Source organism: Puma concolor, chromosome A1, assembly GCF_028749965.1.
Source record: "Puma concolor isolate L17-30 chromosome A1, mPumCon1.1.hap2, whole genome shotgun sequence".
In the NCBI taxonomy this organism is placed as follows: domain Eukaryota; kingdom Metazoa; phylum Chordata; class Mammalia; order Carnivora; family Felidae; genus Puma; species Puma concolor.
The window spans coordinates 42851073-42875000 of record NC_141667.1 but is presented as its reverse complement, the minus strand read 5'-3'; the positions used below and the strand labels follow the sequence as shown (position 1 = coordinate 42875000).

At 36.3% G+C, this 23928-nt stretch overlaps 1 protein-coding gene across 8 annotated transcripts in view; it reads left to right on the top strand.

Annotated features, from left to right (window-relative positions):
• CSNK1A1 (casein kinase 1 alpha 1) overlaps positions 1 to 23928 on the top strand; it is a 48121-nt gene that overhangs the window by 21413 nt on the left and 2780 nt on the right. The window contains exons 4-12 of one of the 8 annotated variants that reach the window (XR_015250056.1): positions 3160 to 3258; positions 5660 to 5743; positions 10010 to 10149; positions 11525 to 11603; positions 12600 to 12674; positions 15741 to 15847; positions 16894 to 17006; positions 18790 to 21048; positions 21809 to 22268. Coding sequence is in view for 6 of the 8 variants with exons in the window: in XM_086685600.1 (XP_086541726.1) it covers positions 3160 to 3258; positions 5660 to 5743; positions 10010 to 10149; positions 11525 to 11603; positions 12600 to 12674; positions 15741 to 15847; positions 16894 to 17042; positions 21809 to 21873 (798 nt within the window). In the remaining 2 variants the exon portion in view is untranslated. Of the gene's footprint in view, positions 1 to 3159; positions 3259 to 5659; positions 5744 to 10009; positions 10150 to 11524; positions 11604 to 12599; positions 12675 to 15740; positions 15848 to 16893; positions 17048 to 18789; positions 22269 to 23928 lie in introns of those variants that run through there. The other 7 variants (XR_015242545.1, XM_086706335.1, XM_086685600.1 and 4 more) reach the window with 7 other exon arrangements.

Genomic DNA, 23928 nt, shown 5'->3' with positions numbered 1-23928 from the left:
GTCAAGGAATTTGTAATTTTAAGTATTTTTTAAGTTTATCTTTTTGAGAGAGAGAGCGCGTGTACACATGTAAGTAGAGGAGGGGTGGGGGTGGGGCGGGGAGAGGGAGAGAATCCAAAAGCAGGCTCCAGGCTGTCAGAGGAAAGCCCGACATGGGGCTCAGTCTCAATGGAACCGTAAGATCATGGTCTGAGCCGAAATCAAGAGTTGGACGCTCAACCGACTGAGCCACCCAGGCGCCCCAAGGAATTTATGATTTTAAATTTTGGTCAAGAAACAAGGGCAGGAAAATGATGGAAATGTTTCAGGTTAAACTCAGTGCTGTGGAAGAGAATATTTTTAAAATTTAGATTGGATGTTGAAGTAAAATGAGATGGTAAGAGTATAAAACCAAAGGATTAGAAAATAGTGTTCAGTCTCTGTAATCAGCATCGACATTTCCAGTAAGGTTAACATAAAAACTGAGGGGCTCAACCAATATTAGCAAATTACATTGTTTTATTTGTGGTATGATAAGAATTCAAACATTGAAAGGTAAAAATCCTTCTATGTTTTAAGTAACATGAGTGAATCCTAGTAAAAGTTTATATGCTGTAGGTTCAGTAACACAGAGGTATTCATACAGAGAACATTTATTCGAGGCTGCTGCTTTACTTAGCACTGGAGGGTGCAAAGAAGAATAAGAACTCTATCTAGTCCCTTTCTTCTAGGAGTGTAGAAGTTAGAGAAACAGAAAAAATACAATGTTCAAGATTTCTGTGATAGAAGTCTATATGGGGTACACTGTTAACATAGAAAAAAAGTAGTTCAAGGAAGGGTGTCGCGAGAAAGCAGTGGTTTAAGGAGGTAACTGCTAAGTCTTGCTGTGTATATGATACATTAATAACACTTGAAGGTAAGTAGTTGGTGCCATTTATTATCTTTGCCGAACCTTTTCCCAACAAGTTAATAATCCTGATTTAATGATGGGTATCACTTTGTTAGGACAAATAAGTACATTAAGTGGGCTGAATGTTTTGTTTTAGTTCCGTTAATAAAGTACAAGTTGCTGCTATAACTAAAAGTACTGTTTGGACATTGTATACAGCTACTTCCTTGAGTACAAATAGTTTAAGCTAGAGATTACAAATTTGGCTTCAAGAGACACTTGTCAAGGTTCACAATCTGTATGGTAATAAAAGCTCTAGGGAAAATGGGGACAAATAAAAAATAGAATCCTGACACATACTACTGAGAAGAGCAAGAACATATGGGTAGAAAGGTAATAGTCTTTGGATATTGAAAACATTTTCAGATGCTTCTAAGTATCTTATAGACACTTAGACATATTTGATAATTTGAAAGTTAAAACACAGAAGGGATTAAAAGTGATGCCATAAAGTTACAAGACAGTTTTTTAAAATTAAGATGTATTGGGGCGCCTGGGTGGCGCAGTCGGTTAAGCGTCCGACTTCAGCCAGGTCACGATCTCGCGGTCCGTGAGTTCGAGCCCCGCATCGGGCTCTGGGCTGATGGCTCGGAGCCTGGAGCCTGTTTCCGATTCTGTGTCTCCCTCTCTCTCTGCCCCTCCCCCATTCATGCTCTGTCTCTCTCTGTCCCAAAAATAAAATAAACGTTGAAAAAAAAAATTAAAAAAAAAAAATTAAAATGTATTTACATAACAAACGTAAATAAAAAGATTGTTATGTGCAAAGAATTCTTAAAATCGACAAGACTAGGACAAGCCAAAAAAATAATGGACAGAGTATAGATTGATAGTTCATAAGATAGTAAATGAGAAGACTTTTAAACCAAGTGTTAGGGAAGTAGAAGTGAGGTCAATACCTGCCATTGACAGAATTTAGAAAGAATTAAAATTTGCCAGTGGGAAGAAGAATATTCTTAAGTACTGCTGGGAAATGAATTGTTAGAGCCTGTGTTGAAAGACATTCTGATGCCACCTATCAAAATGATAGCTGCTTCAACCGACTCTCCCTACAATTAATTGTATGGGGTTTATAGTCCATAGGAATAAAAGCACCAGTAGATAAGAATTGATTGATTGGTTTAAATCAATTGGTTTAATCAATTGGTTTGAGAGAGAGAATGAGCAGAGGAGGGGCAGGGAGAGACGGGGACAGAGGGTCCAAAGCAGGCTCTGCATGCTTGACAGCAGTGACCCCGATGCAGGGCTCCTACTCAAAAACCATGAGATCATGACCTGAGCCGAAGTCAGGTGCTTAACTGACGGAGGCACCCAGATGCCCAGATAAGGATATATTTAAATATATTAATAGCATTATTGTTTACAGTGGGAAGATACTGGGAACAATGGAAATAATTTAAGTTGGGATGATCGGGGAGAACCTAATGCCAAAGACCTATACCATTCAACTTGGCAGAATGTCCAAGCAATTAAGAAGAGGTTGTTGGAATGACAGGCTTCCTATTCAGTTTTTGAATGTGATTTGAATGTTATTACTGAAGTGTGGAGAAAAAACATGGGAGAGTTCAAAAAGCATCCAAGAAGTAAAACCCAGCATGTATATGTCCCCATGTGTTATGTTTATGTTGTATATGCTACTGACTTCTGGGAATGTTTGGGTTGTTTAGTTAAAAACAAGCCAACAAGAATAAAATGAACAGGATGCTTCCATTCCAATTTAAAACAGTAGCAACTTCTATCTTTCAGTTGGTCAACACCTTCTGTTCCCAATTATATGTGTGTCTTGAGTTCGTGAATGTATGTAAGAGCACAGAAATGGATAATGCCAGGCTATTCTAACACAGGTTACCTCAGGTGGCATAGAATTGGGGTGGAAAGTTGATGATTTAGCTTTTCCTAACTGAAACAATTCTAAACTTACTATTTTATAATTTAAAAATTGCAAACATCAGTTCTTTCTGTCAGGTTAGATGATTGTCATATTTATAATCATTAATACTAGAACATGCCAAAGAATGGGGCGGGTTTATGCTTAGATATTCATCAGTCTAGAGATAAATGGGGAGCCTAGTTACCCTTTACATTTAATTTTGTCTAGCACTGTTTTTGTGAATTTAATACCTGGGATCTTGAAAAATAATTGAGATACTGAAATAATTGAGAAATAATGTGTTGCTTTCTTTTTTCACAATTCAAATCACATGATTATCTCTCCCCCCCCTCCTTTTTTCCAGATGATCAGTAGAATTGAATATGTGCATACAAAGAATTTTATACACAGAGACATTAAACCAGATAACTTCCTAATGGGTATTGGGCGTCACTGTAATAAGGTTAGTCAAATGTTCTCTGCATGAAAGAGCAAAGAGTAAAAACTCCAAGAATTGCTTTGGTAAACTTTGAATCTTTAAAAAGTCATAGGAAATTGTATTTGCTGTTGATGATTGCTTTAAAAGATTGTGCTAAAGGATAATCAGCTAACTCTTATTAACTTAGTAACTTGAAATAAATTTTCTTCCAACTTACCCAACCCAGGTTAATTATCTGTATGGAAATATAAAATTCCCAAGGGCTTTCTAATGAAATGTAATCATCTGTTATTTAACTATTCAAAAGTTGTATCTATTTTTCATTCGTTGAAATAGTAAAAAAACCCCATATACATTTTTTCCTGAATGCTAAAATCAGATTTTAACCTTTGTCACTGAAGCGTGGGTTTTTGCAATATATGTGCTTGTGCCAGCGTGGGGACCACTGACCCATCTGTCACCATGGCGTTAACATTTGCTGACTGAGCATGATCATAATGAGAATTCTTCAGTCCTTGGATTTGTGTATTCAAAAGGTTAACTTTTGGGCCTGCTTCAAAAGTAGTTGACAGTTTCTTACTTGGGTGCCAAGTTGGGTGGATTCTCTACCCCTTCTCCCCCTTTTAAAGGAAAATATAGTCGAGTGAAATGAATGTTCATACAACAAAATTAGTATTCATTGGGGTCTCAGAATGGTTGAACGTATGGGGTGATTGGGTTTGAGCTAGTGACGCATGATTGCAGTTAGAAACTAATTGTGTTGAAATTTTTCTGCAATGATTAGTTTTATTGAGTGAATTGCTTTATTTATCGATTCAATGTTGAGCTCGGGCAGACAGGCAGCATTGGCAATGCACTAAGCATGTTATGATCTGATGATCTGATAGAAATTCTCAACTTCAGGACAACATGGGGCTTTTTGGTTTTTGTGGGGTTTTTTGTTTTGTTTTTGGAAGGAAGATTCCCATTTGTTTTATTAAGTCATTAGGAAGTGTTTGGTGTTTTTTAGGTCTGGCTATAAATGTTTACCTTTGTTTGCCTGTATGAATGCCAACTTGTAGCCATTACCATTAGAACTGGTGTTATTTGCTAATGCGTGAGACATTGATGTTGGTCTGACCAAGTTTTAGGAATTTAAATTTTTTTGTAAGCTAACCTTTAAATAATGAAAGGTGTGTATATCTACATATAACTTACCTTGCCATTCCCAAATTGCATCTTTGTTTATTTTTAAATATTATGTAGCTTCTCTCTCTGAAGCATCCAGGTTCTTAATTGTTATTGTAAAACCTGGTGGTTTAATTGAAAAAAATTTTACTGGTCTTAATTTTTGGGGCATTTCTGTTAGTTTGACCCTGATCTTTGGCCATTTCCCAGCCCCCCCGTTCCCTATTTTCTTCCTGATAAAGACCCACTATCCTCATGTGATCTGTGTTCTGCATGTTGACACTGCAGTACATGGTTTTTGTCTTAAAATTAAATGATGACCTAGATAATAACTCTTTGCTCCCTGCCCCCCTTTTAAAAATAGCTTTGTTAATTACATAGTTGTGTTAGGATGTCCAGTTTGCCCCATGATGAAAACCTTTTTAGGCTCTTGTGTCCTCTTTAGAGATACTAAAAAATATTGTGGAGCTGCTTGCTGTTAATAGATTCAGAGAGTCCCTAGGGTAGAAGTGCAGTGTTTCACTTAACTAAGATTCAAATTCTAAATGTTGTTCTTGAACATTTTAGATTAGTGTTTTGTTTCTGTAGTTGGTTTTTAGTGTTTTCTTTCTGTATTGTAGTTTGAAAAACATGCCAGTTTTATGAGACTGGAGTCTTTGGTTAGTTTGTTCTAGTAGTTTTCTATTCGTGGGAACAAATGGGGGGCTTTTGAGGTTGATTTTTTTTTTTTTTTAAGTCAAATTTCTTACTTGGAAAATTGTTCTGAATTTGATATTTAGGAGTGACCACTCCGATCTTAGTGAATTTATTCATCTCTTCCAGTAATCAGCCCTGCATGCTTATGAAAACCAATTTTGAGGTGACTAAATGCCTTCTACCTCTTCCTTACTGAAGATTTTTTTCCCCTGTACAATCTTTTTTGGGGGAAGGGCAGATTGTGGTACCAAATATTGCAGAGCCAAATTCCCCATTTTTGATGAAAATATTAAAGAGCCAAATGTCACCATTGCTATCCCTGATTCAGGCAGTGACACAATATAGTGGCATTAAAAACTTGAGTATTTTCCAGAATTCAAATGTTCTCGAGCATGTGATTCTTATTTGGAAAACTGAGAAGCTACAGTGCTTGGTGGAAGAAGGATGGCATTTGGCTACCCTGTTCTTTCTCTAATGCCTCGGTGTTGCCTGTCTGCGCCGGCCATTGTTGCAATGTAAGCAATACTGTTTGATGCACTGCCACCCTCTATTGTCTGTTTAGTGTTTAGAATCTCCAGTGGGGAAGAGGAAAAGAAGCATGACTGTTAGTACTTCTCAGGACCCATCTTTCTCAGGATTAAACCAGGTCTGAAACTGTCTCCTATTCCAACCTCAATCCCAAATTCATGTGCTTTTCTTTTTTATTGTTTTCTTTTGATTATTTTTGTTTTGTTTTAATTCTGGAGAATGTAGATCTTGCTCAAGCATCTCTTACGTTGGCATTATTCAGACATACTTGGCAAACATATAACATTACTAAGATGTTTTTTTGTGGCTTTTGCTTAAAGCTTGTAAAGTGTAGAGAAAACCTAAATGAAAACAGGATTATGTTTAGATCTGTAACATCACATGAGGAAATGATATGTTGGTCTAGTATTGAAATTCTTTATCTAATGGTAAACTTGAGCTAGACTTTAGTTTTTAAGAATGTATTTGGAGTTGCAGAACTTTTAATGCATGAAATATATCTAAATTCAGTTGCATCAGTGCTGTATGATGAATATATTCTGCCTCAATTCTCTTCCCCTTCCCTAGTGAACTTCAGGTAAGTGTAGACCAGATTTCAGATCTAGTGTGTCTAGAATTGATTTTACCTCAATATGTGAATTCTCCGACTTCAGCCAAACGGTATAAAATGCTCAAAGAGCATCATGTGCTCTGGAACTAGGAGACATTGCAGTCTAACAATGTAACAGTAACATAATTGAAGCACTTAGCAAACAATTACCATTAATAACATGCAAGATAAATTAATGCATAACCTGATGATTTAGTGTTTGGCAGGCTAAGTAATAAAAACCCCAGTACTTTTCTTAAAAAAAATTTTTTATGTAAGTGGAAGTCTCCACTTTTTTTCATAGAAGTTGGCCAACTTTGTTAAGCTCTTGAGCAAAGAAGTGAATGTTAATCATTCAATTTAGTATACACTGAGAAAGAAGTATTGGCAAGAGTAATCAAAAAAGAGAAGTTGAATTTGGTATAGTTTCAAAGTATGTTCCATACTTTGTACCACATGCATCATCTGAGTAATCATTTAATCCTTTTCTGTACTGCCCAGCATTATTCCAGGGATCATCTTCTGCTGTTACTGGTTTCTGAAACTCAAACTTATTTTTATTCACGGAGAAATAGTAATTGTTGTGACTAGATCTGAGGTGGGGAGAGAGAGAGGATGGTGGGTAATTAGGCACTTTGTAAAGCATCTAGTTCCCCATTTTTGCTTATCCATTCATTCACACAACTTCTATTTTGTAACATAATCATTTAGTAACTTCCATAAAATGACATTGAATCGATTATATTTTCTACATACAGATTAGCTGGGTTGTGAGGAAAAGTGATCCTGTGAATGTTTTGAAAGGGCAAGGAAATGTGACCCTCGTTAGGTGAAAAATTGCCAGATTAAGCTAAAAACTAAAATTATCGATAGTGTTTATAAAAACACCTCTGCTAAAATAAAATGCACCTCTGCTGAATGAAGTTATCCCACTATGCCCAACATTAATTCACTCCCACATGCCTTTGAAGAATAGACTGCATTCTTTAAAAAGGCACAAATTTTACTTAGAACACAGAATAAAAATTCACAGAAAAGCAGCTTGACCCACCAGAGAAATTAGACTTCTTTTGCATATGCAAATGTATAAAAATATATTATCTTATGACTTACTGAACATTGACTTTTCCTTGTTTGGTTCTCCCTTTACATATTTGCGGCTGTTTGGTTGTATCCTTGGAAACATGGTGTCATGTAAACACTTCCATTTTGTGTATATTCATTTTTAAATTCAAAGCAGAGAACTACTAAAGAAGCTTGATAGGTACCAGAAGATCATGAACTACCAAGAGATTAAAAAAATTTTTTTATGTTAAGTAGCTTTCTTTTTCAGTTATTTGTTCTTATTTTCACCTTTGCTTAGCAGTGAAATTATTTTTCCTGACTTACTTTCAGTTTTTATAAGAGGAGAAATTTTAAGTTGTTTTATTTCCTTTGTAGTTTTTTGTTTTGATATTAAAGATTGAAATATTTGAGAAGACAGTGTTTGTATTTATTTTTTGTTTTCTAAAACTACATTTCATCCTTTAGCATTGTGGAAACAAAGAACACTAGAGAACATTGAGCTTTCATGGAACAATCTTTTAAAAAGTTGTGAGAAAATGTCTGGTCATTGAGTTGCAAATGGAGCAACTGAATGTAGACTTGGACATGAAGGACACTATCAGATCTAATTTGTCAGTGTTATTCTTATTTTCTCCTCCATTTTGAAGTACTAAAAGAAGCAATCCCAGGAAATGTCCTTTAGAGGAGAGTCTTTGTCTTAATTGCCTTTTGTTTAAAACTCACGTAATTCTTACGGGCATTTAAAAAACTGTGGAGCTGGATGTCTTTTTGTGTTTGTTTTTGCCTTGTTTTCTTTTCAGTGTGAATCTGCAGAACTTAAGTCATGCTTTTTGGTTTGCTTAACAGAAATGTATTTTGCTTATTTTAATATTTGTGTACTGAACCCATTTTCATATCAAGAGAAAAGTAGGAGTGTGAGCTTTATTTCTCTTTGTGTGTTCTAAGACTTTCTCTTGGTCGTATAATAATGCAATTGCCGAGGAAGTGAATTTAATCTTACTAGATAGGTCTCATTATCCAGTTAAATTTTACTAAAAATTTGCTCTTCATTCTTTCATAGTAGACCAGGGGAAAATAGGTATGTCCTTGTTACCTTGGTGACAGTAAGCTCAAACCTCAATGTCTTTTCCCATCCAGTGTATAAAAAAGGCCTGCCTTTTTTTTTTTTTTTAAAGATTTTTCTTAAAGTAATATCTACCCCCAACGTGGGACTCGAACTTAAAACCCCAAGGTTACGAGTTGCATGCTCCACCGACTGAGCCAGCCAGGTGCCCTTCCATAGAAGTGTTTTTTACCCTCCTAAGAGAGGCACTTGATCAGATTTTTTTTTCACCCAAATCAATCACTTTATTTTTTGTTTGTTTTTAATTTTTTTTAATGTTTATTTATTTTTGAGAGAGAGAGAGACAGAGCATGAGTGGGAGAGGGGCAGAGAGAGGGAGACAGAATCTAATCTGAAGCAGGCTCCAGGCTCTGAGCTGTCAACCCAGAGCCCAACGTGGGGCTCCAACTCACAAACCATGAGATCATGACCTGAGCTGAAGTGAGATGTTTAACCAACTGAGCCACGCAGGCCCCCCTCAATTACTTTATTCTTACACACACCCTAAGAGGCTAGGTGATGGGTTTCTTAGGATATCATAGATTATAAACTGGACAGAAGGGACCCAAAGTCTGCCTAATGGAAAGAAAAACTAGAAAACGTAGGCACAACTAGGGAAAAAAAGGTCTAGGGCTAGGTACTAAAAGGGCACCTAGACCTGCCTGTTGGATAATCTTTGTAGACATAACTTTAATAAGAGAATTTATGATAAAGACTAAAATTTGAAATAAAGATTATTTATTTTGCTTTAGAAGGTACGTAAATAAATACTGGATTTTTTTTTCTTTTTTGTCAAAAGTAGGGTTTTTTTTTTCCTTCAAAAATTAGCTACATTAGAAACATATCTTACTCCCATGTGTCCCATATAAACATGATAGCACTAAACATTATTTTGTTCTAAAATACTAGTCTTGTTTTTAGTTAGCTCCTTTAAACTGCTAATTGTAAGTTATCTTGGTGTAAATAGATACTAAGTGCTTTTTTTTAAGATTTTAGATCCATATTTATATTTCCCAGAAGTTTAACCTGATGAATGGATAAATATCAGTGGGAAGCAGTAGAATGTAATGCATGCTTGTTTTAAAAATGCTTATTTTTTTTGTTAATAAAAATCTTGGTTTTGTTGTCAATATCAAACTTTTCCAAGTTGTCTTATTTTAGATAATGAACATTCTGTTGCTATACTGAAGGAAGAATAGCCTTTGCAAAATGGAAGAATTCCAGATAGCTTACGTTCAGTTTTTGAAACCTCATGCTTGTTTACCAACAGTAACAGGATGTCAGGTTTCATTATGGCACACAGCACGCTTTTCAACTCTGCTATGAAGCATGTATATATTTCTTCACTACTTTTCTAAAGACAGGCTCCTGAGTGTGTAATAAACTGGGCCTGTGAAGTTGGTTCAGCTGACAAGGATCAACCATTTAACTGTATTTGCTTTAACTTGATTTATTGATGAGAACTAGTAAAAACTTACTGGAATGTTAAGTTTGTTCATTATCTGTTTCGCTTACGATACTTTATTTTGATATAGTTGAACAAGATAGAATAGATGCTGTTGAATGAGTAAGCAGCAGTTCAACTGAACAAGGTTGGAAACCTAATATCCCTTTATTTTCTTTTAAAGTTATTCCTTATTGATTTTGGTTTGGCCAAAAAGTACAGAGACAACAGGACAAGGCAACACATACCATACAGAGAAGATAAAAATCTCACTGGCACCGCCCGATATGCTAGCATCAATGCACATCTCGGTATTGAACAGAGGTAAGTTTGAAAAATGAATGTGTTTCTCAGATCCATAGCAAAAGCCACTAATGGGTTTTGGAAATATTTTAACTAGTTTCTTATGATGCCTAAAGATGTCTCTTGGCTGAAGATTTGAAGGACGCTTATTAATTCTTTTACCTGTTGAGCTTTAGTCAGTGCTGTGATGCCAGTTAAACGAGAGACCTTTTGTTTCTTTGTTGAAGGTTGTCTCTTGGGGAGAAAATACTCCATGATGGAAAATTAGAAGCATAAATGTAATTTTATCTTGATGTTTGTTTGTTTACTTGCAACTGAAGACAGTAGTACTTATTTTCTTCACGCTGATCTTGAATTTTTATATTTTAGTGATGCAAGTTGAGTTTGGAAAATAATGTTTTAGTTATTTAGTTTTACAAGGAAAATGTTACGTGAGTCCTAATGAACTAAGAGGGGGTTGGTGGGCCATCTCATGTTCTGCTCTTCACTCCTACATAAATTAATAGGATCTGATTTGAAGTAAACATTGTCATGATCTTGGTGCTTTTTCTATTTCTTCTATCTTCTATTTTTTTCTGGTCTTTCATCTTCCCTTCCTCTTTTATCGATCAATTTTTATTCCTTAAAACAAGCATAGAAATGATAAATGATATGCTTCTAGGTTCGGGAACCTCAAGAGAAGGATCTTAAGCTTAGGAAATGTTCAGTGTGTACGTGTATATATATTCACATGCATCATTAATTGGCTTTAAAATATTAATTGGGGAGTTTGGGTGGCTCAGTCACTTAAGCATCTGACTCTTGATTTTGGCCCCGGTCATGATCTCATGGTTCATAAGTTTGAGCCCCATCACCACGCTGTTGGTGTGCAAGGAACCTGTTTGGGATTCCCTCTCTCTTTGCCCCTACTCTGCTGTGTTCTCTCTCTCTCTCTCTCTCTCTCTCTCTCTCTCTCTCTCTCTCTCTCTCTCTCTCTCTCTCTCTCTCTCTGTCTCAAAAATAAACAAACTTAAAAAAAATGAAATGCTAATTTATTTCAGCATCCCTCAAGTTAGTTTTTAGGAGCTTCTGCAAAACTTAAAAGTGTCCTGCTACTTTGTACTTTGTTCTATCTTCTTCATTAACCTCATTTAGAAAGTTGTCTCGCTAAATCCTTTTTGCTCTTTAGAAATTAAATTGCAGGACTGTGTTGGATTTTATAATTTTGTATTCTGTGAGAAAATTTGGTTTAGAAGTAACTCGTTACGAACTTTCTTATTACTTTAAGTACCTTCTTTCACAAGCCACCAAATTGCTCTTTCTCTTCGCTTGGGAAAACTACTTGTGTACCTGGCTTTTTTTTTCCAGATGCTTTCCATAATAATTCCAGCTCGTAAATTTACATTTTCTTTTCTAGTCGCCGAGATGACATGGAATCATTAGGATATGTTTTGATGTATTTTAATAGAACCAGCCTGCCCTGGCAAGGACTAAAGGTAAACCAGACTTCCATTACCAGTCTTTTTGTTTTGTTTTAAGAATAAAAATACACATTGGAGATGAACTTTAAGGTCCCTTTGAAACCTAAAGCTTTCTGAGAGTGAATTAACTTTATTTTAACCTTTTATTGGGAAAATAAAATCTGATCGCTTCAGCAAGAATTAATAGAATCCCATTGTCAGGCCTGAAGAACAATTTCCTTTGGGACAGTAAGCAGATACCCACTGGTAACCAGTAGCTTTATCTGAATGGAAATTGACGTGGGCTAATTAAAGGTGGAGGCTTTCTGATTTTGATGTGTTGCCAGTGTGTTGAAAAGGAAGACTTTTATGTGTAGTAAAACTGGTTCGTCTAGTAGTACTACTAGCTATATTATTTAATTATCCTAACATTTGCTCCTATTAATTAGGAGTTTCACCTTGATTTTTGTGAGTGTCTGTTAATGATAAAATCACTGTGTCCTAGAATTTAATGGCTATTCTGATACTTTATTGTTCCTTTAAAGGAAAATGGTCCCTGTGTTTATTTAGCATCTGTGAATTAGATAAATTGCTCAGTGCTTGTGTGGATAGCCCTATCAAAAATGAGTAATTTTTACACTGGAAAAGTATTGATGTAACGTAACTTACTAATGTTACTAAACGATGAGCACTTTTGTTGGTATTGAGCTGCCTTTACTTTTGCCCTTGTGTTGAGTATTGATTATGAAAACACATTTCAGATTTGATTTCACCCATTTTTACTTAAATCATGTTCCTGTTAGACTTACCCTTTCCTAATAGCTAAAAATGTTCTTGAGGTAGAAACACCGGTAAAGAGCTATCAGTTTGGGTGGGGGTTGGGTGTGTTTTATTTACTTTGATTTGGTTTTAATTCTAAGGTATCATTTCTCTTGAATCTCATGTTGACATTTATGTCTAGTGGGTTAAACTAACATGGTTCTTCTCGATAGTATTGACTATGTCTTTGTGGTTTGATTCCTTTTTCCACAGGCTGCGACAAAAAAGCAAAAATATGAAAAGATAAGTGAAAAGAAGATGTCCACTCCTGTTGAAGTTTTATGTAAGGCAAGTGTGCTTGAGGCCTTTTTTTTTTTTTTTTTTAAATAATAAATAATCCAAGAAGAGGGAGCATTTTATTTGCCTGTCCTGGAACTTAAACATCCTATGAGGTAGCTAGCTACTACCATTTTTAATTTACTTTTTGATGATTCTAAGTATCTTTAAGAGTAGCTTGAATATATGAGCCATTTTATTTTTTAAAAATGTCTACTTATTTTGAGAGATTGGAAGAGGGAGAATCCCACGCAAGCTCCACACGAAGTACAGAGCCCTATGCGGGACTCCATCCCGCAACCTCAAGATCACAACCCAAGCTGATACCCAAGCTTAACTAGCTAAGCCATCCAGGCATCCCTTTAAGAATCATTTCAAATAAGTATTTTATGTTTCTCATTTGTTTGGGTTCTGTAATCTGTTAAAAACTAGAGGGGGGAAAAAGGGCATGTAAAGTTGTCTAGTGGAATCTCACTAGTTCATGAGAAAATAAATATTCTCATCCCTAAACTGGTGCCAGAAAATAATGGATATCGGCAGTTGGCAGGCATATCAAGGAGTAGGGAGACAAAGGCATATCACAGTATTCCAAAAATAGCCAATGGTGCACAATATAGGCGACAGTTGGAATCAGGCTCATTTCTCTTAAATCTCAAGCTTTGTAGAGAAGCCTAGGAGTTGAGAATGGAGAGCTGTCGGTTTCATGTTGGATAACCTTGGTCTCTTACATAGAAAACCACCTGGTCATCTTTGAGACAACAGTGGCATAACCGACATAATTAGAAGACCGTATATAATTATATAGTTGGGTGTTGGGAAGTCAACATGGAGTTGAAATAGTACTTTGTGGAAGGGGGAAAGTGGTGTTTTTATGTCTCCCTATCCGCAAATTTCCTTTTTCCTTCTCCAGATCTACAGTTAAAGGAGGGATTGGGGTGGGTAAGAGACTATGTTCTTTTCTGAGATTCGGGATTTGTTTTAAATTAATAAATACATTGTAGGTCCATGCATAAAATGTTCTTGTCTTAATGGTGCCCCCAGATAACTTTTTTTTGTTTTAAGTTTGTTTTTGAGAGGGAGACAAAGAATCCCAAGCAGGCTCCGTGCTGTCAGGGCAGAGCCTGATGCAGGGCTCGATCTCACGAACCATGAGATCATGACCTAAGCCGAGATCAAGAGTCAGATGGATGCTTAATCTACTGAGTCACCCAGGCGCACTCTCCCCTCCCCCCTCCCAACTTTAAAATCTGTATACTTCAGGAAGCAAAACATATTTTCTGTACGCTACTATTTCTGTGCAACAGAGTGATTCATTTGGCTTACTGGGAAAGTCAGCCATTTTTCAGGAAGAGAAAGGGAGTGTTAGCACATCATCTGCTTCTGGGTTACGTATAATTTTGATCTAGAAATTGTGAACTAGGTCTCACTTTCTGGATTAGCCACATATAATTGTCAGGGTGCAGTGAACACAGACTATTAGTGTTATTAAAAAGTAGTGAGATTGTTTTCAGTCTCGTTACAGTGGTGACTACTTCATATCTGTATTAGTTACAGCATTGGTAGTTTTCTTTTGTGAAGGTTTTGCCTGTCAGCAATGCATGAAGTATACTATTTGACTTTTACTTCTGGTTGTTTAGCTCTATTTGGAATACATAAATGCAGGTTCATGTGGTATGTGCTGTTTAATGTCTTGTTAAGAATTTAAATAAAATGTATAATATACTGATTAGTTTCAGCTGTCCATTCTCGAACAGTGAAATAATATAAGAATGAAAGCTGTTTACATAAATGCAGTCAATAAAGATGAATGTTACAAGTATATCCATTTTATCCTACCTTAGTTTTCTGGATACGAGAAATTTCTCAAAATTGGAAGGTTGTGGGAAGAGACTGTCTCTTTTAATGTAAAGCTCTTCACATATATTTGAGGGGAAGGATGCAGGGATTTTTGTTTTAATATTTTGCATTTCTACATTGGTGATGGCAAAATCTTTTTGGTGATTAATATCTATAGGCTCAGGGACGCCTGGGTGGCTCTGTCGGTTAAGCATCAGACTACAGCCCAGGTCACAATCTCATGGTTCGTGGCTTCAAGACCCACATTGGGCTCTGTGCAGATAGCTCACAGCCTGGAGCTGTTTCTGATTGCATCTCCCTCCCCCCCCCTCTCTGCCCTCCCTCCCTCCCTCCCTCTCAAAAATCAGTAAACAACAACAACAACAACAACAAATACAGGCTTAGAGATGTTTATATACATTTTTGAGAATCTTTCCTAAGAAACTGAAAATGGAAAAAGTTTATGCCCACAGGTGTTCTTACTAGTATTGTTTAGAAAAGAGAAAGATTTTAATTGCCTAAATGGCCAGTTACAAGGAACTAGTTAAGTATGATGTATTCACTCGTTTGGATGTTGTACAGCCATTCAGAAGCTTATGAAGAGGTTGGAAAATGACACAGAAAGATGCTTGGAATATAATGTTGGTGGCAAAACAGTAATATGTAAATTATGTAAATAAAATAACAGTTGTGGAAAAAAGAAAAGGCAATCCCAGTCTTCGTAGGACAAAGCATCGGATTGATCCGTATCACAGTAGTGGTTGTTTTGTATGATTGCACTCTTGGTGATTTTTACTTTTCTGTTTATGTAAGTATATTCTACTACAAAAAAGAAAGTAATTTCAGAGTCTGAGAGAAAGTGCCTGTTCACTGTGCCTTTGTGGCAAATAACATTACCGGCCTCGATTTTGTCATTTGTTCATTGTTTTCCATTGAGTTGTTAGACATTGATAAAGTAATAAATTAACAAGTGGGTTCTCCAAGTTATTTAAGGACATAATACTGTAGGGAAAGGAACCATATTTTCTCTGTACATGATGAAGTGGTCAGAACAATGAAATCTTATTAAATTTATGAGGATACCAAGTCATATTAGTTGCGTTCTCAGATCTTATGGCAAAGTAGTAGTAAAACACTGTCCTCAAAAACAAGTTTTACTTGCATTTTTAAATGCATTTATTTTTCTGTCTTAAATAAGTTGTTTTGTTTTTTTACTTTGTGTTTTAACTCTTGAACTTGTAGGGGTTTCCTGCAGAATTTGCCATGTACTTAAACTATTGTCGTGGGCTGCGCTTTGAGGAAGCCCCGGATTACATGTATCTGAGGCAGCTATTCCGCATTCTTTTCAGGTCAGTTTTTAAGGTGTTTTTAAGACTAGAGACTCCAGGGAAGGAAATTAGTCAAATCCACCCAAGACATCTGTTCTGACAAGTAGCGAGCGAAATAAAGTGACTCTAACCAATATGAATAAAATATTAAGAAATTTGAGTTCGTTTGGCATGTTTCCCTTGTGATGCAAACGTGCTTGAAATTATTTTAGCTTGGGATGGAGAAACAGTTACTCAAACTCAAAGAATCTAACCTTTCCATGATAATGGCAACTCATGTTGCAATTCAAGTGACTGTTGGTGGTCCTTGGAACACTAACTTTGCTATGGAACCCTATTTAATATCAAAATTAACAGCAATTTACATACGAGATAGTTATGGGGTGTATGATGGTGTGGGAGCAGGCCTCATACTCTAAGGTTCCCTGGTGCAACCCAGAAATGGTCTTGAGCGGATGGGGGAGGGAGATAGAGTGCATGTGGCTGGAAATCTTAGTTGGAAGAGAAGACGAATTGGGTAATTCTCTAAGTCCAGGAAAGTCTACTTTCCAGGCCACCAGCATACACATCTACACACACACACACACACACACACACACACACACACACACACACACACACACACACACACACACACACACACACACCATCCACCCACCCACCAAGCTTACATTCTCATACCTACTCTGATTTGTTCTTAGAAGGTGCTTCCTATTTGGATGTTTCCCTAGATAATTGACATCTTGAGTGCTGTTCATTACCACTCCCCTGCCTCTTTCAAGAAAGTTTAAAAGTCAGCTTCTTTTTGAAGAAGGAGAAGATTTATTCTTATTGAATACATCAGACTGAAGTGTGGTGACATCATTTTCCTTCAGTTGTGACTTGTAAAAAGTGAAACTGAAGAGTTAAAAAGTCATGTATATGGAAAGAATTCTTTTAGGAGCTACCATAATTAGAGAAAATACTACCATTTTTCTAAAAAGTGCCCTCCCTGTTCTGCAGGTTCAGTAGAGTGTTTAGCCAGACTCTATTATTAAAGGATTAACACATCATTTTCTGTTTTCCAGGACTCTGAACCACCAGTATGACTACACATTTGATTGGACAATGTTAAAGCAGAAAGCAGCACAGCAGGCAGCCTCTTCAAGTGGGCAGGGTCAGCAGGCCCAAACCCCCACAGGCAAGCAAACTGACAAAACCAAGAGTAACATGAAAGGTTAGTAGCCAAGAACCAAGTGACGTGACAGGGAACAAATTGAACACAAAATTGGGTAATTCCTTCATTTCTAACAGTGTTAGATCGAGGAAGTGGTTTTGAAAGAAGTAAAAATTTGGCTCTGTGTTTTTACAAAGAGACGTCCTTGGAAAATTTGACTACTAACTTTAAACCCAAATGTCCTTGTTCATATATATATGTATATGTATTTGTATATACATATATGTGTGTATATATTATATCATTTCTCTTGGGATTTTGGGTCATTTTTAACAACTGCATCTTTTTTACTCATTCATTAACCCTTTCCAAAATAAACATTTGGTGTTGGGAATATGGTATACTCAATCAATCCAAAATCCTAGACCTAACACTTGTTGATTTTTAATAATGAATCTGGTTAGCCATGGTATTTTGACTTTCAGACTAACAGTGTTAAGAATTTTTCTGCATGTTAATGCTGTAGCATTTAAAATGAAAAATGGTGAACATGGTCCGATTTCCAGAGGTGGTGCGTCTGGCATTGCCCCCAAAGTGTCCATCTTCTCAGTTGCGGAGCATCTCATTTACGTTCTTAAATGCTCAAATAACTGAAAAGCTCGACACATCTTTCCTACTCAAGAACCAGATCTCTCTTTTGGTTGCTATTTAACTACCTAGGTTCTTAATTTTAAAATGCTTGTTTTGTTTTGGGCTTTCTTTTATGGAACCTTGCAAATACTCAGGGTCTGGGAATTCATTGTGGAATTGAACTCTGCAGTTAGGCCTTGCAAATTGGAAAAAATTGGGGCAAATGCCACTGAACTGCTAGTCTCTTTCCTTTCTGTCTCTGGCACTCTTGGTGCTACTAAGGAGTAGAACTGTTGGGGCACATTCTTGTCACTGTTGCCATACAGTTCGACTCCCGAGTTTCATGGTTTTTGTTTGCTTTTCTTTACCCCCGTTGTTCCTTTTCTGGGGCTTACCTCCTGATACCTGCTTACTTTCTGGAAGGGGTGGGCAGGTAAGGTTTGGTTTTTGTGGTTTCTAATTATTTCATTTCTGAATGACTGCTCTAGTCTGAACCTAGCCTTCTTTGGGCTATATTTTTAGTATTGTATCTGAACAATTTGGTAATTTAAAAACAGATTCCGATCTGAGGTTACTTTTCAAGAAGGAGAATTCACTGGTGTCATCCTCATCCCAGCAGCTCATCTGTTAGGAATGAAGTTGAGATTCTTTTCTTCAACATTTCTGTATTGGGGGAGGATTCACAGCTGAAAGCTTAGCGTAACGGGGGTTCTTAGGTGATGAAATTTCTGCTCAGGATAACAAACACTGATGCTTGCCTCTGCATCTCAGTTGGGACCTAATTGTCCCTTTTGAGTGTTTTAATCATGATATAGCTAATCAGAGTGCCCAACTCTTAATGCGCTAGGTAGCTAGCTGGTATCACTGTGAAACGGTCCTACCAGTGTAACATCTCTAAACTTAGGACTTGTTATGCCTAACATCTATTAAGGTATTTGCTTTTTTTCATAAAATGAAACCAATTTTTGCCTAAAGCTAGCTGGGATAATAGGATCATCACGAGTTGCAGTTTCTAGAACTAAAATTAGATTGAAATCTCATCTGACCTAGAACATTTCACTTCAGGCATTCAGCAGCCTTCAGAAAGAATTCCCTTATTTTGAGTTAGTTCCATTGTTAGTTTACTGTGTGTCTCTTTCTCAATAAACAAGCAGAATTTTTGTCCTGCCTCATCTAGGTCTTAAAGATGAGAAGTTGGATCCAGTGAGTTAGTATGTTTCCTTGGAAAAAAAATTGTAATTAAACTTAAGTTTAATCCTTAATTTTGTATTGTAACTATTTTTCATAAAAGCAACTTTATATATCTTACACAGTTTTCGGGGCACTTGGCTGGCTCAGTAGAGCATATGGCTCTTGATCTCAGGGCCTGAGTTTTAGCCCCACTTTGGGGGTAGAGTTCACCTAAAAAAAATAAAAAATCTTAGGAAATTTTCACGGCAGACACAGGGTTTATATAAATTACTACATAAACATCAACTTGTAAAATATTGAAAAATTGGATTTTTCATAAAATGTATCATTTACAAATCATTGACTGCTTTCAGAGAGACATTTTCAGGTGGTATATTTTGATTCCAAGCAAAATACTGCTTGCTACTAAAATGTGCCAGGCCCTGGAATACAAACAACAAAATTGTGTTTGATCTTTGGCTTCTCGAAACGTTTGTTTTGTCTTGGATCTAGAACTTAGTGCCCCAGACAGATCTCATGTGAAATCCCCTCAGTATAAAGCCATGAATGTGTACGGCAGGTTTGAAGGTGGCATGAAATAAGTTTGGGGAGCCTACTTCCCTAACCCCAGCCGTATGTATCCAGACCATCTATTGAGAAATCTCCTATGAAGTCTGGACTTTGAAGACAGTCCCTTTAGGTGACTTACTCCTTATTTCAATCTCTATGTAATTAGGGTGTTTAAAAGCATGTTATTCTCTTAGGGTCCACTACAGTCATTTTTTTATTCAAGGAAGAGCTCCCCTGCAGCTCAACTCTTCACTAATTCCAAGAAATCCTTTCAGTGACGATAACATCATATAATACATTTTTCTGGTTAAAACTTTAGAAGGCACTTACCTAATACATCCTATCAGTTTTTGTTCACGGAATTATATGCTGAGGTTTTCCAAAGCAGAGAATTTGGTTTCTTAAATGTATCTTCAGCACATGAAACTGTATACTGCAGGGATATCTATTCCTGGAAAAATCCCCGGAACTGGTGGACATATTAATATATTTTAGGTTACTAGTTTTAGTTTTTGAAAATTTGTATGGGATGTTTCTTCCATGGAAAGGTGTGTGTGTAATAAGTTGTTTCAGCAGTTCACTGTGAATGTCCAAAAAATCTTTTAAAGTCTGACTTAGCTAAGATGGGTTTATTATGTGTAATAGACTTCTATCCTAATTACTTTTCTAAAGAAAAGATCTTTTGAAGTACTCCATTCCAAGGCCCATCAAAAGACTAAGAAATAAGGTGTTCCTTGTTTCTTGTAAAGCCCACTATGATATGTACTAATTTTCGGTGCTCTTATGCCACAAGATTATAATTAGTTTTTATACATGTTAAAGAGAAAAATAAAAGATTCACATCTGAGACACTTCCAAATTCATTTCGCTTCCTTTTATTCAACTGTATGTGATTATCAGGAAAGTAGTTTTTAAGACATTTAGGAAGTACTAAAGGGAAAAGGAAATCTTTTTAGGACATTCAGAATCCAGTTGGGTTCACCATTTCTTTAGTTGAGGTCAGAGATGGGGAGAATTTCAGAAGGTAGTGAAGCCAAAGTTGGATCCTTACATAATTCTGTTATCATCTTAGTCCCTCTGTTCACTACTCCAAGCCGTTGATATTAAGCATAGTTTTATCATAATCACATACGTGGATGTCAGATTGTTGACAGTCAAAAAAGAAATTTTTTTCTATCACATTCTCCTACCATGTCCATGGTCTTCCTTGAATTACCTTCCAGTGTTTACTGGAATTCACCTACCATTGATGTCTAGCTTAACTTTTTCTGACTTCACCAATTGCTGCTAGGAACGTGGCTGGTCACTCAGCAACGTAACCCAAATCACAGGGGAAGACCTTGAAATAATCTGGAGACTGATCTTCTCTGAATACACTCAATCTAAAGAAGTGCCAGGGAGCTGCATCTGCTTGCTGAAATTTTTGTCAGCTTTTTTCATTGTGGACACTACCACTGGAGAGAAAAGAGCTCAGTAACCCAACAGGAAATGAAGACGAGTGTGCAAGAATTGATTTGTGGTCATCTGAATGAATCTCACATCTCCAAGGCTGGCTGGACTTACCAAACATGAACTTGTCAGAAAATCTGGACGATACCACAACAGTCAGAAGACCTAGAGGAGTACAGTGTTGCTGTGACTCAGTGGTGTATAATGCAGACCATCTACCAGTTGGGGAAGGAATCAATTGTAACAGGTATTTCAAGTTCAACAACCTCAGAATTCTGTAATAGGGAAGACAAAAAAAAAAAAAAAGAGATACCAGTCTGGTTTTTTTTTTTTTTTTTTTAAAGGCAGTTGAAGGGGTAATGTGTGTACTAAGTCGTCATTTACCTTATTTGTAGTGATAAAAAATCTCTTTCCCAACTTTTTATTTTTTTTTAGTTTAGCATAGGAAAAGTTATTGTAGCTGTTTGTGTTTTTATTCTTGAGCTTTTATAGTGCCAATCTGATTCAAAATTCTCCAAGTTTGATTATGATTTCTGTGCAGCCAAAAAAAAAAAAAAAAAACGAAAAAGAAAAAACACAGACATGTTAACTAATAATAAATGGCATTACATCATGAATGTGAATACTGCATTCAGACTACTTTTAAAAAGTTATGTCTTCCACTAGGAAAGGATACTGAAATTTAAAAAGCCCATCACAAACTTCAAGCCTTACTATTAAATAAATATCCCTTTGAATTAATCTGTGGTTCTATTTTAAAAAAAAAAAAAAAATCAGGGACATCAGAAATGCATTCATAAATAAGAGCCAATGTATACTTTTCAGATTTTGGATTAAGGGGTAGAATCTCACTAGTTACATAAGCATTTTTTTCCTTTTGCAGATTTGAAAAGAAACTTAAATGTAGCTATTAACTCAGTAGTTACAGTGATGGTCCAACTCAATTTTGACTTTGCTTTTTGCTCCCTTTTTTTTGTTTTGTTTTTTTGTTTTTTTTTTGTTTTTAGGAGCAAAGGGATCCCTTCCTTATTTTAACTGTTGTTGCAGTGAAGATGGGTGTTTGGACTTTTAGAAGCCAGGAGACACCACCTAAATTACAAGATAAAAACCAAGGAATCAATGCACACTGGAAAAAGGAATGTACTTGAAGATTGAATGTTGAATACTTGCTGAATGCTCCCATTGAGATTTTTCCTACATAAACTTGAGTAACATCTTAGGACAATTCTCTGGAGAAACATTGATCCCTGGGTGGAGTATCCTACCATTGGCCAATCTGAAGAGTTACATCTGGATCTGACTGCTCTATTCCTCCAGGAATATTTTTAGGCTAGCCTCTGTCTGATTCCTAAGCAATTGTAATCATTAACTGACCCAGTAATTTCTCAAATATCAGATGAACAGATACAATTCTTACCTAGATCTAATTTTTATCCCTATTAAAGACACAAGAGTGTTCTAATATTTTGACATTGTAACTTACGTTTTGTTTTTAGTTAGTGATAGCGGTTTCTATTTTAAAGCTGTTTGGATATTCAACGTAGTAATTAGATTATTCAGTATAACGTAATCACATAGCAAGGTGTGGTAAACAGTTTCAGTAGCTGTGTAAACATTTTTCTTTATCATATTTAAGAATAATTGCAGGACTTGAAATCAAATGCTCATCAGGGTAAGGGTCACCTCTAATTAGCTAATTCATAGTTTTAATTTGCTTCACAGTATTCTGTATTTTAACATTGGAATTACGTTACAGAATATGGTCTTAATTTTAAGGGTTTTAATTCAGGTTTGATCTGACAGCCTTTTCTTTTTGTGCTTACTTTGCTAATTCTCTTTAGTAATATATACCAAATAGAATATTCCTTGTGATGAAGTTCATTTTCAGAAATCTTCATAAAATTTTTCATTTTGGCATTTACTTTATGAATTTAGTACTTGGGCAGGCAACAGAGGTTTATTTTATTTATTTTTTTTAACAGAGGTTTATTTTGTGTCTACTCTGTTAGTCGGCGTAGAGAGCGAAAGAATGTGTACAGCACTGTCCTCAGAGTGTTAGCACAATATGTTTTTAAACGAATTAAGAGGACTTTCAGCCCTCAAATGAACAAATTCCTAATTAACAAGTGAGCCCATATTTCCCCAAAAATGATATATAAATGTTTGGTATTATCTTTCCGGGGGGCGGGGGAGGGGTGTGTGGGGAGGCATAGATTTTAGAAGCATATTATTTGTCCCACAGAGCCCATTGGAAATGGTCCAGCGAATGTTTGAGAATTACAAAGGAGGGAGAAGTTTATGATGAATAAAAACATGGTTTCCATGCTGAATTTAGAAGTGAGAGATCAGAGTGGGCTAGAAAGAGCTATAATGAGGCCAGCTATAGGGGTTTGGAAGGGGGTGAACCAAGGGGCATGGTCACCTCAAGGGAAGGCTTTTGGTGAGAAGAGGTGGTACTGATGGGGTTTTCGTGTTTTGGCTGAGGAATGGGCATACTTCCTTTCTGCCTTGAGCCACAGATAAAGCTTGTAGGTAATAGAGATAAGCATTTGCTCTAGTGGTCTTTTGCCACAGATGGAACATGCAGCTGTTACTACCCGAGGCTGGTTTCTATTCAAACCTGCCTATGTGTGGAAGTCTTAAGAGTCTAATTGTGGCAGAGGGAGGTAGTGTTTACAGGGTGGGAAGGCTTGCAAAGTAAATAAAGTCAAAACAAAAAAGCCTCACTTGTTTAGGTTTTCAAATCCAGGGCAAAACTTTTTAAATGTATTATTGGTGGAAGTACAGCGTTTTTAAAGGTTTAAGGTTTCTGTGATAAAAATCATACTGACCAGGTTTGTGTTCTATGGAATAACTCAATTATGTCTTGAATACATTTATTATTAAAGCTTATTGCTCCTTATTTGGATCAGAAATAATGTGCAGAAAAGTTCCTGCATATGGTATGATTAAGACTATAGTTTGTAATTTTTAAGGCAAAACCATCTTACTTTTCATTCGTTTGATAAATATTTGAACACATTCTATGCTCTAGGTACTAGAAGTCTAGAAATAAATAAAACAGGCTCATTGGAATTCCCAGTAATTCTCGGGCCTGAAAAGTGTATGCTGACTGGGAAGGCTTTGA